Genomic DNA, 14,213 nt, shown 5'->3' with positions numbered 1-14,213 from the left:
CTCTCTCTCTCAAATATAAAATAAAACATTAAACATTTTTTAAATAAATAAATAAATAAATTATTATTATTATGAGCAATTCAGAGCTCTTTGACTTCCAGCCACATGCATATATTACTTTGATTTTTAAAGCCATTGAGTACCTGCCATGTGGCACACATTGTATTAAATACCAGGTATTCAGAGGTGATACTAATCTTATAGCAGAAGCATCTACAGAAACAAATGATGCCGATTTAGGAGCCCTTCCCAGCAATGTGTTTGTGTAAATTGGAAGAGAGGAAGCAGAGCAGGGAATCACAGTTCACAGAGTATTTGGCCAACCGATTAAAACTGTTTGTATAGAACTGCCACAGAGGTGAATTAGGACAAGCCTTTAGGACTTGGGGGCTTGGAGACTTGACATGGTTCCTTTAGATTGATAATATTCTAGGCAGGCAGAGTTACTGACAGTTTGGAGCTATAAGGGTCCTTAGGGAGACTCCATCCAACCCTTTCATTTTACAAACAAAGGAGGCTTGGTCATGGCACAGCTAGTCCTTCTGATTCAATCCTTCTGATCAAGTTTAGTAATAGATAAAAGGAGCTCCACATTAAGACACCCTTCGAAGCACAAAAATCAACATCGTTCCCATATCTGCTAAGGGCTCTGCACTGTACTGGCCACTTCATGCATGTTATTTAACTTCATCTCCACAACAGCCACATGAGGTAGGCTATACCGATATTAAATGTAAGCAAACTGAGGTTTAAAGATTTTAAATAATTTGTCTGAAGTTTAGAATTAGACCCAGGGCCTGGATATTAAAGAGTCTGTCTGACTTCAAGGTTCATGCCCTTTGTTTTCTGGCCCATAATTTGGTAACCTGCTGACTGAGATAAGAGCTGTACATCCCTATATTGGTGATCAGAGGTAAAAAAAAATAATGACCATTTCATATTTCATGATTGAGCATATCAACATGATCCACTAATAAGGGAAACATGATCCCAGCACTAAGCAGGGCTCTTTGATCGGCTTCTCCACTCCCCCATGGCCCACCCTGGGGGAGGGTCTGTGAGCTGCCCAGCCATCCTTCTTAATTAGGAGGGACCCCAGGAGCCTTCAAGTAGCCCCCAAGCTATTCTGAGCAAAATAAACAGGAAACAGAAAAGAGGGAGAGGAGACAGAAATGCTCACTGACTTTAAAAGATTTATACTGACAATATCCCAAGGAGCTTATGAAATGTATTTTTTCCTTTTTTTTTTTTTTTTTTGTTTTCTTTCTTGAGAGAGGAAAGCTGCTGATGAAGAGATAGCTCTCAACTAGAGTTTCATTGACAGTGAAAATACTTTAAGCTCAGGCTTTTATTGATAGTCCGGTTGCACAAAATAAAATTCATATAAACATCATTTCACGTATTAGAACTGGAAAAACAATCCATCTTCCAGTCAACTTTGAAAGAGTCCCGTTATTGAGCTACTGAATTACAAGGGCAGAATTTACATGTGTTCCCACACCCAGGAGGGAGGAACACTGGTGCAGGAGAGCCCAAAGCCCAGCACCTGCAGCGTGATTTTCTCCCTCTGGGAGCTTGAGTTTCCCAGGGTGGGGTGTTTATGCTCATACATGTAATCTTTCTGAGAAGAGGAGAATATCTCCTCCATCTTGCCCACATTCTTTTCCTCAATAGCTCAAACACCTGCTTTCGGTATGACTTTCCACCAACTTGAAGAAATCAGAGTATGGTCTCAGACCAGGGCACAGTTGTTGCTTCCTTATGTGTGACGTGCTGGCTTCATTCTAACACCAGACCATGCCCCAAAGTGTCTGGAGCAAGACTCTGCCCCCAGACATGCTTCCAGGATTCTCATCTACTGTGGATAGACACACATCAATCTGATATTGGATATCCCAGTTGATTCTGGAGTCCATCCCCAACATGGCACCTTTGCTTACAATAGTAACAATTTGAACACATCACATTTGCATTTAGTCACATCCTTGCCTTGTGTAACTGGTACTATAGGATGAGGTCAGGTCAGTATTGATCCCCACTATTCCCCCCCAACACTCCATACCAGACTAGCCTTCTTGAAGCACCATCACCACTCTGATGATGTCACTCACCTGCTCAAAAACCTTTTCCAAACATAAAATTGAATACCTCCAGTGAAGAATGAAATGTCCTGTATGGTCTTGCCTGACACCCACTGCCTTAGCTTTCTTTATGTTCTAGCCTTTTTCTTCAGGTAGTACCCCTCTGCAGCCAAGTGCCACTACACATTTTCTACATTTATGCCTTTGCTCCTCTTCCCTCAAGCCCCACACGGCCGGCTCTGCCAATATTTTTTTTTTCTCTCCCTTTAAGACCTAGATCAAAGGTCATCTTCTTTATGAATCTTCTCAACGGAACCTAATGTGTCCTTCCTGGAGCCTCCCAAAGTGCTTTATACCTGTAGATGTCTTATGACTTTATAACCTCTGCTTTTGATTGTAGTTATTACAGTGATCTCATCACCCTTACTGGACCTGGAGTTCCTTAAAAGCCAGAACTGTGTCTGGTTTATGTCTGTGTCCCCAGGGTAAAGCCAGTGCTTGGATGTTTGTTCAACATTGGAATCCAGTAAATGAAATTTGAGGGCATAAAAGAGTGAACAAGGGAGTCAGTGAACAAATGGATTTGGTCCTGTACCCCACTGCCTGCCTTTTTCTCTTCCTCCCCCTCTGAGTTCCTGAGCTGTACAGCTTGTAACCCTGATCATATTTTAAGATAAGGGATACAGTGGTATAATGAGAAATCTATAAGGGAAAGAGCACTGGTTTGGAATCCAGACACCTGGAGTCTGATCTGGAGTTACTTTTTTTATTTTTTAACTTTTTTTAAGTGTTTATTTTTGAGAGAGACAGAGGTCGAGCAGGGTAGGGCAGAAAGAGAGAGGGAGACACAAAATCTGAAGCAGGCTCCAGGCTCTGAGCTGTCAGCACAGTGCCTGACAAGGGGCTCAAACTCACAAACCATGAGATCATGACCTGAGCAGAAGTCAGACACTTAACCGACTAAGCCACCCAGGTGCCCCTGATTCGGAGTTTCAAATTAAGATGTTGTACAAGTCATTTCCCCATTTTAACCTTTAGTTTGCTTCTCTAGGAAAGTTAGAGCATCATATTAGATGATCTTTAGATCCTTTCTGGTTCTATTTGATTCTATTCCCTTTCTTCTACCTCTGTACCCATGACGAGAATACCTCTCCCATTTCAAAACAGAGTAATAATATAGATTATTTACTGAGGGTTATAGAGCACTTTTCACTGGCCCATCTTCCGTGCTGAAATTTCCCAACAATTACAAAGGGTTCAGTTTCCAGCACTGACACCAGGTCCCCAGTCCAGCTCAGAAACAGTCTTGCACTGACCTCATTCTAATGTTAACTGGAAGTCACATTTATCAATTTCCAGAATATTGCAAATCTCCAGTTCCTGACACAGTACCTTCTCCTTAAAGAATGCTTCTGGTAGGAATCCCTTCTTTCATCTGGATCATTCTCTACTGCTGACTACTAGTTCATTTACCTACTTGGTAAATTGGGTTGTCTGTAGAAGGAGACCAGCTTGACATGCTCGGGAGTGGTTTAAGAAGGCTGAGCACTCATTAGCTGGTTTCCACTGGAGGAGTCGAAGATCTTGGAATAGGCTTCCACTGCAAAAGAAGCAGCATCAAATGGTCCAAAACTTCAGTGCAGAAGTGTGACAAGTGAAATTAATGCATCAGAAAGAATGTCTGGAACAATAAAATGGTGCTGTGCTTTTATGCTGACAGTAATCCCCATGAATACAGGTTTCTTGTAGATCACTTGGCCTGTGCTACTGGAATTAGGGTTGGCTTGCCCCAGAGGCATACTCTGCCATAGACACGGCACCAGAGGGGATTTGTAGGGCTTTCCTTTTAGAGACCAGTTACAAATCCACATGACACATAGACTCAAGAGCTGAAATGGATCTTAAGAAATTATTGAGTTCAGTCAACCCTCCTCATCCTGCTTTATAAATGAGGAAACTGAAATCTGAGAAATTTAATGCTTTGCCCAAGATCACTCAGCTAGTAATGAAAGGAGCATGAGCCGTGAACTTGACGACTACATAATAAGTAATCCAAATGCTGCCTCTCCAAGCCACCCACCTCTCAAGGAAAACCTTGAACTGGTCAGCACTATTTGAGATTGTAGAACCAATCCATACATTTCTGAGAAACTCTGCATTGGCCAGAAATTGAGAGCTAAGTTGGCTTCAATATGATATGGAGAACTTAACTTTTATTTAAACTGTGACTTATAGGGTGGCCTGAGCTACCCCAGAGTGTGCTTTGGTTTGTGGGGTTTGGAAACACCCTACATGGATGTTTACAAGATGGTACGGATGTCCTGGCTCCGTTCTTGGCACATTTATGGAAGCAGTAACTGCTTAGGCCATCCCTCTAGATCAGGCTGTAAATCCATCAGATCATCTTAGCCCCTGAGCTGGGTTTCTCATGCTGGTCTATGAGGATTAGGTAATACCCCCTATTTTTCTCCAGTTGCCTATGAGACTTTGTTAGTTGTGCCTGCTGGCTGGCAGAGGAACTGTAAGTTATCATCTCCATTTTAACTTAGAAGACAGTTGAACTCAAGAAATTGATGATTTAATAGGTTCCTTCCTCTCCACCCAAAACTGGGTAAAATACTCTCTATGCTTATCTCACATAATTCTTACCCTTTGATATAGGTGTTTTCATTGCCATTTTACAGATAAAGAATGTAGGACTCCAGATCATAGAGCTAGTAAGTCAGGAAACTAAAGTGAAAGCCTTAGTAGGTCCAGAATTACCATTCTCTTGATTCAGCCTTTGCTTTTCACAAAGATGATCTAAGAAAAGGGAAATAGGGTTGGGCGTATGTGAGGAGGTGAGAAAGGCCTCCACCATTGCTGACTTTGGTCTCTATATCCTGCCACGGAGATGCTGCTGGTGCTCCCATCAGTAGACACCTGCAGAGTCACCTTGTCTGTCTCTTGCCAGGCTCCTTCCTCCTCCTCAACACCTCAGCAAACTCCAAGCACACCATCCTGAGCCCGTGGATGAGGAGCAGCAGCGAGCACTGCAGGCTGGCTGTCTCGGTGCACAGGCATCTGCAGCCTTCTGGGAGGTATGTCGCCCAGCTGCTGCCCCACAATGAGGCTGGAAGAGAGATCCTCCTGGTACCCACTCCAGGAAAGCATGGGTAAGTCCCTCCCCGTGTTCAAAACTAATGATATAAAAGGCCATTTAGCGTTTGGCTGCAAATTTCCAGAGTCTGTGACATCTACTTAAAACTCACAGTCATCCTTTAATGGGTAGGGTCCAGATTGAGCCATTACTGCTAATATTCCCAAGGTAGTGTCTCGGGCACTGATCTGTGGGGCTCTCTGGCTGGCCAGGCTGGTGGTCCTTCCAGAGGCCAGAAGACCAGCTGGAAAAGTGGGCATTTAATGAGTGGGTGTTAAATATATTTATTTCCCAAAGTACAGATGGAGCCAAGAAGAAAACAGCCAAGGGTAGTGTTAAAAGGCCAAAATGAAAGTAATTTAATATGCTGGAAATGGGGTTTTACCAGCAGTACTTGGGCAGGTGGAGAAAGAGCAAACCATTGTAGCCACCTAAGTAGGTCCTGCAGGAGTGTGGGACCCCTGAGCAGAATTGGTCAGGGATGCCACAGTGGTATCACTTCAGTAGAGATTGAAACAAGCTTTGTTCCAGAACCTCTAAGGCTTACATAATACTGAAATCACACCAGATACCCATGTCAGTGAGCTCCTCAAGCTTCCAGAATACACTCACTTGCTTACTCAGTGATCCACTGGGCCTCTAGAAGTAGTGACATTGGAAAGCAAATTTGAACCAGGGTATCTCTGTGCATACCCTTTTTTTTCTTATTCCATAAGAATAAATCCCATTATAAAATCGCACTTTTGGGGGTCCCCAGATATGATTAGTGTATAATCAACAAGGGTGAAAGATCTTTTTTTGTGACATGTTTACAGAAGAAAGACCTCAGATTTCTATCTAAGCTGAGACTTAGCTTCATTCTAAGAAAATATCTTTCAGAGGAGTTTCATCTGAACAGTGGTGTTACCCATGGTTTGCTGGGTCAGGAGGGGATAGCCTGTCTACTGCTTTTCCAAAAAGCTCTGTGGTCTCCTATTAGTAATTTCTTGAAAGTCTCCACCCTAGTCTGCTACAACCAACTCATCTGTATTTAATTGTGCTTCAAAATACTACAAGCTGCTCCAGTCCCAGCAGGAATGAAATCTTAACTTCAAGAAGGATGCTGTCCCCATACCTAAATTCATATCCATCTTCTTGCCTCTGAAATACCTTCTTGGGCTGGATGAAAAGGTCCCAGCTCCAAGTCCCTCTTCCTCTGTTCACCAGAAATTAGGAATGTTGGGTGTCTGGGCTGCCCACTGTTTTTTTTTTTTTTTTTAATTTTTTTTAATGTTTTATTTATTTCTAGGAGAGAGAGAGAGAGAGAGACAGCATGAGCAGGGGAGGGTCAGAGAGAGAGGGAGTCACAGACCGAAACAGGCTCCAGGCTCTGAGCTGGCAGTCAGCACAGAGCCCGACGCGGGGCTCAAACCCACGAACCGCGAGATCATGACCTAAGCGAAAGTCGGACGCTCAACTGACTGAGCCACCCAGGCGCCCCTGGGCTGCCCACTGTTTTAGATGAACTGTCCTCTGGGCCAAATTTCCCTCCAGCACTGCCTTCCTTTCTTGGGAGAAGCGCAGATGGTAAGGCTTCCCATCCATCAGCAGGGCGGGTGCTGGCCTCTGCTGCCGTGCCATTCTGTAGGCACCTGCCCAACCTTATGAGTTGTTTATTCTGACATCTGCACTCCACGCCAACCCTGCCAGAGACCAGACAGCGCTGCCCGAGGCTGCTGAGAATTCAGACCATCAATCTGTTACAGTGTGGGTGGGGTGGGACTCATTGATGTCATAGGGGAAGTGGAGTTCAGAGTCTCTCTGAAGTGCAGGCTGAGAATGTGCACGCATGTGAAGGAAGAGTGCCAGAGGGATTTCAATGCTTCCTGAGTAGCAGAGCTTAGTCCCCTGGATAGCATGTTTGGAAGACCACAGCTCCTCCCTACGGCTAGCCGAGGGTCTTGCAAAGATGTTTCCCCTCATTATCTTCCTATGCGTGCGACTACCTGGTGAGTTCCCACTTAACAGATGAGAAAACTGAGGCAGAGAGAGGAAATAGGAAGTGATGTGGCCCAAAGTGGACTCCAGATTTCCCCTTCTCTCATTAGTGTACTTTCCAGGAAACCCATAGCCTCTCAGCAGAGGCAAAGGGTGGGGTCGTGGGGTCAGGAAAATGGAAATGGAAGGTGAAGGATCCTTGCAAAAAGAGATCATCTAGATTCTTTGGTGTCTCAAGACAGTTGAGCACAGGGGGCGTATGATGGCAACCTTCCTTTCACAGACAGTGAGAATAGGGACAGGAAGACAGCGCAGTGATTCTCCTTAGTCTCAAGGCCCCTCCTGCGAGCCATTGCATTTTTCCCCAGAGCAACTCTCCCACTGCAGGAGTCGGCCTGCCTCCTGGAGAGTGGGAGGTAGGCAGGAAAAGGAAGCAAGTGTGCTGGGGCAAGCCCGCTGACTTGAGGGCTTGCCTGGGGCTGCCCTACATCTACAGTGGCTTTGTCTTAGGCTGGGCTCCAGGCATCTCTGTGTAGAGATGTTCTCCCTGAGCCCTGACAGAGCCATCTTGGAGTTTGGGGATGAGCAGGAGTGATTCCAAATGGAAACTAAAGATGCCTGAGCCAGCCTCCCCACCCCTAACAAAATCGATGTGGTGCGGGTAGAAAGTGGCAGCTGAAGGGGCAGGCCACAGACTGCCCTACTGCTTGGAGGAGCTGTGCTGCCCCAGGCAGCTTGGCAAGCTGCAGGGCATGGGCATTTGTCCAGTGCTTCACAGAGCTCTAGGTATTTGTGTAGAGTTGGATCCGGCTTGCTCAGCCTCAGCTCTTTTGATATCCAGGACCAGATCATTCTTTCTCTGGTCACTGTCCTGTGCGTGGCTCCCCAGCTTCCCAGGCCTCTGCCCACTGGATGCCAGTAGCATCTCTCCTTGTCGTGGCAATAAAAATGTCTCCAGACATTGCCTTATGTCCCCGTGGGGGGTGGGGGTGGGGGGCAAAATTGTCCCCATTGAGAACTACTGAAATAGCTAGAAAATATTACAGCTGGGAGGAACCCTGAGATTTACCTCGAGTTTCAACCTCGTCAATTCTCAGGAGTGGGGACTGAGGCCCAGAATGGGGAAGGGACTCTCTCCATGTCATATGATGAATGCCACTGTTGGTAGACAAGTGTCTTGAGCCCTATGCTCAGGTCTATATGCCAACCACTGTACTAAATCCTCAGTTACATAGATATGTAAGGCCCAGTCTCTACCCTTGAGTAATAATAACTACTGCCAACACTTATTAACACTTTCCAGATGTGCTAGCCAGTCAATGCTGTGCACTTTACATGCATTTTCTTATTTAATACTCAACAAAACAGTGAAGCAGTTACTGTTACTCTCTTCCATTTCACAGATGAGGAAATTCAGTGAGATCAATCTTCCCAAGGTCACTGGCTATACAGGGTACAGGAGTTCTGAACCTAAGAAGCCTGACTTCAGACTATCTTTGCCCATTGCTGGAAGAGCTCAAGGCCATGGTACTACAGAAAAAAAAAAAAAAATCAGTATTCTATGAATCAAAGCCATCAGTTTAGGCCCTCCCCAGTTTGAAGAACCGTTACTCATTGGGTACTTTCTATTTGTTAGGACCATACAGGTGCTAGAGATACAAAAGACTAGGCTTTGATGGTCTATGAAAGGATTTTCCATGAATGAGCTCTGTGACTTCAAGGTGAATCCCACCCGTACAAAACTTCAGTTTCCCCATCTGTGACGTGAGGATGATGATGCCAGCCCCGCTCATGTGGTGCTGTGGAGTTAAAGTAATAAAAGACATAAAGGGTTTTTCACACTAAGCAGGATATAAATGTAAGAGGCCATTATTTAATACCCTAATCTGCTCTGTACTGCTCAGAATTGGGGATCACAAAGGACTAAGACTCATCTGCTCTCTGATTGCGGGGTTAGTGGCAATATCAAGGATCCTTTGTTTTGAGATCCTTGGCACTTTTCTTCACTGAAGTTCACTCCCTTTGATGTCAGAGATGACCCAGCAACATGATGCTCTGAGTGGTGAGGGGGACACAGTGAAATCCTGTGGTAATGACAGTGATAATTACAGATGGGGCTGGCTTCCTCTCAGGACAGGCCTTAGGTGGTTTGGAGACAGCTATTTGCAAAACAACACTCAACATTTGTAGTAACAAGGGAGGAAAGTGTCCTAACACAGTCCACTGGGGAGAGCTTGACTCATAGGAGTGGGCTGAGGAGGGACAAGCCTGAGGCCACAGAGTCCCTCAGACACCAGGTCATGAGCACGAAGGGCGGCACTGGGGGAGCAGCGGCCTGCCTAGAAACACCGGAGGCAAGGGCAGGCAGTCGGGGAGCCCCAGCAGCCGCTCCCTTCCTTGCCTCCTGGAAAGCAGCCACCTACATGAAGTCTAGCGAATCATGGAGCATGAGCGCCCACCTCTGCCAAGGCCTGGCTTTGGCCCGGGTCTCCCAGGGGACACACAGTGACGAGTGCCCGGCCTGCTCATCTGGTTGTCTGCCCTGCCAGAATGACCACAGGAGCACGGAAGCAGAGAGATGCTCTGTCAAACAGCCCAGCCCTGCTGGCCACAGGATCCAGCAGGCATAGGACATCTTAACTAGAAGTCAGAGGTTACAAAGTCCCCATGAATTGAATGAATATGATAATCCCTATTTAGAATGGTGAGCTGTGAAGTGGCATAAGGAAAATGGTGCACGCTGTGCCAACTGTATTAGGTACTTAACACATGCTAGACGCTTCCCAGGGCATCCATCCCTCTAACCGCCATGGATGGAGTGCCCCCAGTGAGGTAGGTGTTGGGGATATGCAGTTGAAGATGACACGGGCAGCCTTCAAGCAGCATCCAGTCCAGTAAGGAAGACTCAGCACGTGCTTGTGCAGATGGCTTTAAATGGGGGCCCAGACATATTAAGGGGCATCAGTTGGCAGTGTGAAATCCGTGCCCTCTTGGACTCAGGACCCCAAGCTCAGGGAGTAGGGGTATTTGGGGCTGTAGGAGCTCCTTCTCGGTTCCTTCCCGGACACCTGAGCACACAGCTTTCTCCCAGAGCCTTGGGTATCCGGGGACTTTATTATGTATGACCAGAACTACACAGTGGGTAGAGGGAACAATTGGCCCTGAGGGGATAGAAGTTGCCAATCATTTGAATTACTAATACTTAAACAGATGTTTTAAACCTAAAGGATTTGGTGATACTCAGACTTGAGCCAGGATAAGCTGTCAGGGCCATTCCGTAGCCCAAACAAGGTTCATTCCAGAAGGTGGCCAAGAAATAAGGCTCCCTCAGCACAAACTTCACCTTTCTGCAGGATCTTAACCTCTACCCTCAGAGGAGGCCTGGATTCCTTCTCTCCTGTCTACCGGGGAGGCCAAGGCCCTGAGGCATGACGTGATGTGATGAAGGACAAAGTGTGAGCTGTGGGCCTTCTAGAGCCCCACCCTCTCATACTCTCTTCTATCTCCTGGCTGAACTACTGCATCAGGAAATCCTCAAACTCACTGCCTTTAGCTTAAAATCTACAGCCACCCACCAGCAGTGAAGAAAAACCTATGTCCATGCTGGCTACCCGCACGGCTGCCACATTTACTTAGACCAATCAGTTCTGGCCAAAGACACCAGCTTCAAAATGAGAACAATCCTAACGGGAGACCTGCCAAAGTCATTTAATTCAAAGCAATATGGACTTGTGGGTGTGGACGTGCCATGCCAGTCCTGGCTCCCCTGCTAATCTGCGGCTCCTCCCACCTCAGTTTCTTACCTTCCTTCCATAGGGGAGATTCCAGCTGCACACTGTCCCCTTCCTCATCCTGCAAGGCCAGCTGCTTCACCTTAGGTGGCCTCTCAGGACCGGGGTAGCAGGAAACAATTTTCCCTACCCCACAGTCCTGCTCTTTGCCTCTAGTCTGGCTCACAGGTCAGTTACCCCCTCTTGATGCAGAGACCTTCTGCTGCAAATGTACAGAACCCTGAATTCTCCTGTAAATAGACCAAATGGTCTCACAGTCTGAGTGAGGGATAAACTTTGGGCAGGACAACATGGAAAGATGTCGCTAGGTATTTGCTTCTGAACAGATGCCTGACTGCCAAGCTGTGCCGGATTTAACTTCAGTTGGCCCAGGGCGGTGTGGCAGGTCCGGCCAGCGTGGGGAGATCAGGGGCCTGTGGCTTTCAGCACCCTCCAGCCAAAGTCCTCCTCACATCCTGCTTGTGTGATAAACGGGATCAAGAATAAAAAAGGTGATCATTTATTGAAATTGATGCCCTCGAGTGGCAGTGTCACAATGATTTAATTTCAGACCCAGCATTTTCTCCCTTTCAAAGTCATTCAGAGTGTCGGCTTTTCTCTTTCTCCCCTTGGTCTGAATAACACACTAATAAATATACAATAAGGGCTTTAATGTCTGGGTGATTTACACTAAAAAGAGAGAGCCATTCAGAGGCTTTAAAGACAATTTTTTAAAGCCTTAAAACTCACACCCAGCCTTGTCAGGGGCATATTTCCAAGACACCTGGTCATGGGAACAGTTACTCAGACTGGGGTTCTCTGAGCACGAGACTTGGGTCTTTACTGTGTTTGGAGGTAGCTCCCACACACAGTGTGAGTTTAGGCAAGTCTCTGACTCTCTATGAGCCTCAGCTTTCCTATCTGTAAGATGGTAATAATTGGCATGCCTCACGAGATTGTCGTGAGGATTAAATTAGATGACATGCAAAACAGGCACTAATAGTGCTTTGTCCCCACTCCTGGCTGCCCCTCGAAGGAGCAGGGGAGCAGGGCTGGCCTTCCTCCAGGCAGCTCAGGGCTGTGTGGGATTGGGTATGAGGACAGTCAAGGTTAGACATTTCATATTCCCTATCCTCAGAGTGACTGCCTGTGTTCCCTAAATTGGGTCTCAAAGTACCAGTCTCACTGGCTGTGCTTGGATTCACCGTATTTCTCATCCCTGTGAATGGTATTATTGAAGCAACTACTGAAATGCTAGTCCTCTCTAGAACACTTGGATTTGAAGCCATTAATATGATAGGTCTCAAGCTTTGGGGGTACAAATCAGAACCACCCATTTTATAAAATTCATACAGTTTAGTCCCATGCAGAGTGATTCTGATTTTATTTGTCTTCAGAAGGGGCATGAGCATGAGTATTTCTAGAAAAGGGCACAGGGATTCTGGTGTGCATCAAAAATTAGGGATCATGGTAAACACCTCAGCTTGAATTGGCTGATCACATAAACTGGTAGCTTTCTACAATCCTTTACTAAATACTGAAGACAAAAGTTAAAAAGAAAACCAGGAAAAGTGAGATACACTTGTGTGCAGGGTGTAGAGCCCTGTTTCCCCCTCACAGGTAGACATACTAGTGACAAGGTCCCCCTACACACACACCTGGCCTGATCCCGCCTGTGTGGCCCCCATATGGAACAAGTGGATGAATCCAGGGCCATTTAAGGGACTGGTCTCCACCAGTGGGTCTACTCCAGACATATCTATCATTCTGTCTCCAGAATTACTATGGTTTTTAAGGCCACAGGGGACTGAGAAGAATACAAGGTGGACTAGAGAAAGCTGGACTTTTCGGAGTCAGAGAGAGTCTCCATCCATCCATTCATCCACATCTATTCATCCATCCATCCACCCACCCACCTACCATCCATCTCTAGTCTTCAGAATGCCATGTGCTGACTCTCATGTAGGTCCCAGGTTAACATTGGAGCATGGCACTCCTTTTTGTTCTCAGGGGATAGATAGTATGCTGTTAACATTCATAGCAACTCTGTACAGTGCATGTTCAGGTTTCCAGGTGCACCAACTATCATCAGTCCACCAACTTATTTCATCTTCACTTTGATCTGTGTCACATATGTTATTTTTAAAAATGTTCTTAATGTTTATTTACTTTTGAGAGAGAGAGAGAAAGAGAGACAGAGCACAGGTAGGGGAGGGGCAGCGAGCAAGGGAGACACAGAATCCAAAGCAGGGTCTGGACTCTGAGCAAGATCATGACCTGAGTTGAAGTCGGACGCTTGACAGACTGAGCCACCCAGGAGCTCTGTGTGTCATATATGTTATTATCCTCATTTTACAGATGAGTAAACTAATCTTAGAGAGGTTCAACAATTTTCCCTTTGTCATGGGTAACACATAGAGAAACACATATCTTTTGAGCACTTTTTTTTTTTTTTTTTTTGGCTTCTGTTGTTTCCACGAGGAAGCCTTGTAGTTGAACCCTGGTATGATGCCTGACTCTGAGGAAACTGGCATCTATTCTTATCCAGTCAGGAAAAGCTCTTCTCAAGAAGACTTTGGTCATCTAATTCAGAGCCAGAAGCCCTGAAGGTAGAGACCTCAGGCTTGTGGATCTTCTTACTCCTCATAGTGCTTGGCACAGCACCTGGCCCATAGTAGGTGTTCTTTGTCAGGTGAATGGACACGGGATCAGTTATGGTAGTCTATGCTACAACTCTTCTTAAACTTGAGCTCTGAGTCTAAAGCTTTAGGTCCAATCTGAGATCACAGAAGAGTCTCCAATCAATGAGAAGATGAAAAGTAGCTTCTTCCCACCCTTTGCCCATGCCCAGGGATATATGTATAATCCTCCCTGGAGCTCAGGAAGCAGCTGTCAGAGAGCACCTCGACTGTGAAGGTTACCACTAAGTACAAAGGACAATTCCTTTCCTGGCAGGAACAACTTTTACTCACGATTGCTTTCATTGATGGGCGTCAAGAAAAATAAATGAAAAGACCATTGGCTTCTGCCAGTTTTGACCTTCGAGATTTGACAGCCCAGGGCTTGTAGTGGGGCTCTTTTGAGCTGGTTCCTTTCCTTTTCCCACAATGCCCTGGATATTTGATGGATTGAACATTAGGGAGTTGAGAGAACGGTGAATACCTGTAACCCCTTGGCTTATCAGAATGGCATCTTCGAAAATCCCATAATGATAAATGTATGTTGTATGCAAAAAGAAGGCAAATG

At 45.9% G+C, this 14,213-nt stretch overlaps 1 protein-coding gene across 1 annotated transcript in view; it reads left to right on the top strand.

Moving 5' to 3' along the window:
- Positions 1–14,213, top strand: part of ALK (ALK receptor tyrosine kinase) — a 671,693-nt gene that overhangs the window by 350,635 nt on the left and 306,845 nt on the right. Inside the window, exon 4 of the mRNA XM_039238463.1 lies at positions 5,035–5,236. Within this exon, the coding sequence (XP_039094394.1) occupies positions 5,035–5,236 (202 nt within the window). The remainder of the gene's footprint in view (positions 1–5,034; positions 5,237–14,213) is intronic.

This window comes from Hyaena hyaena, unplaced genomic scaffold (genome assembly GCF_003009895.1).
Source record: "Hyaena hyaena isolate Hyena2069 unplaced genomic scaffold, ASM300989v1 scaffold_140, whole genome shotgun sequence".
NCBI classification, from domain to species: domain Eukaryota; kingdom Metazoa; phylum Chordata; class Mammalia; order Carnivora; family Hyaenidae; genus Hyaena; species Hyaena hyaena.
The sequence above is the reverse complement of the archived record's forward strand: the minus strand, read 5'-3'. Positions and strand labels throughout refer to the sequence as shown.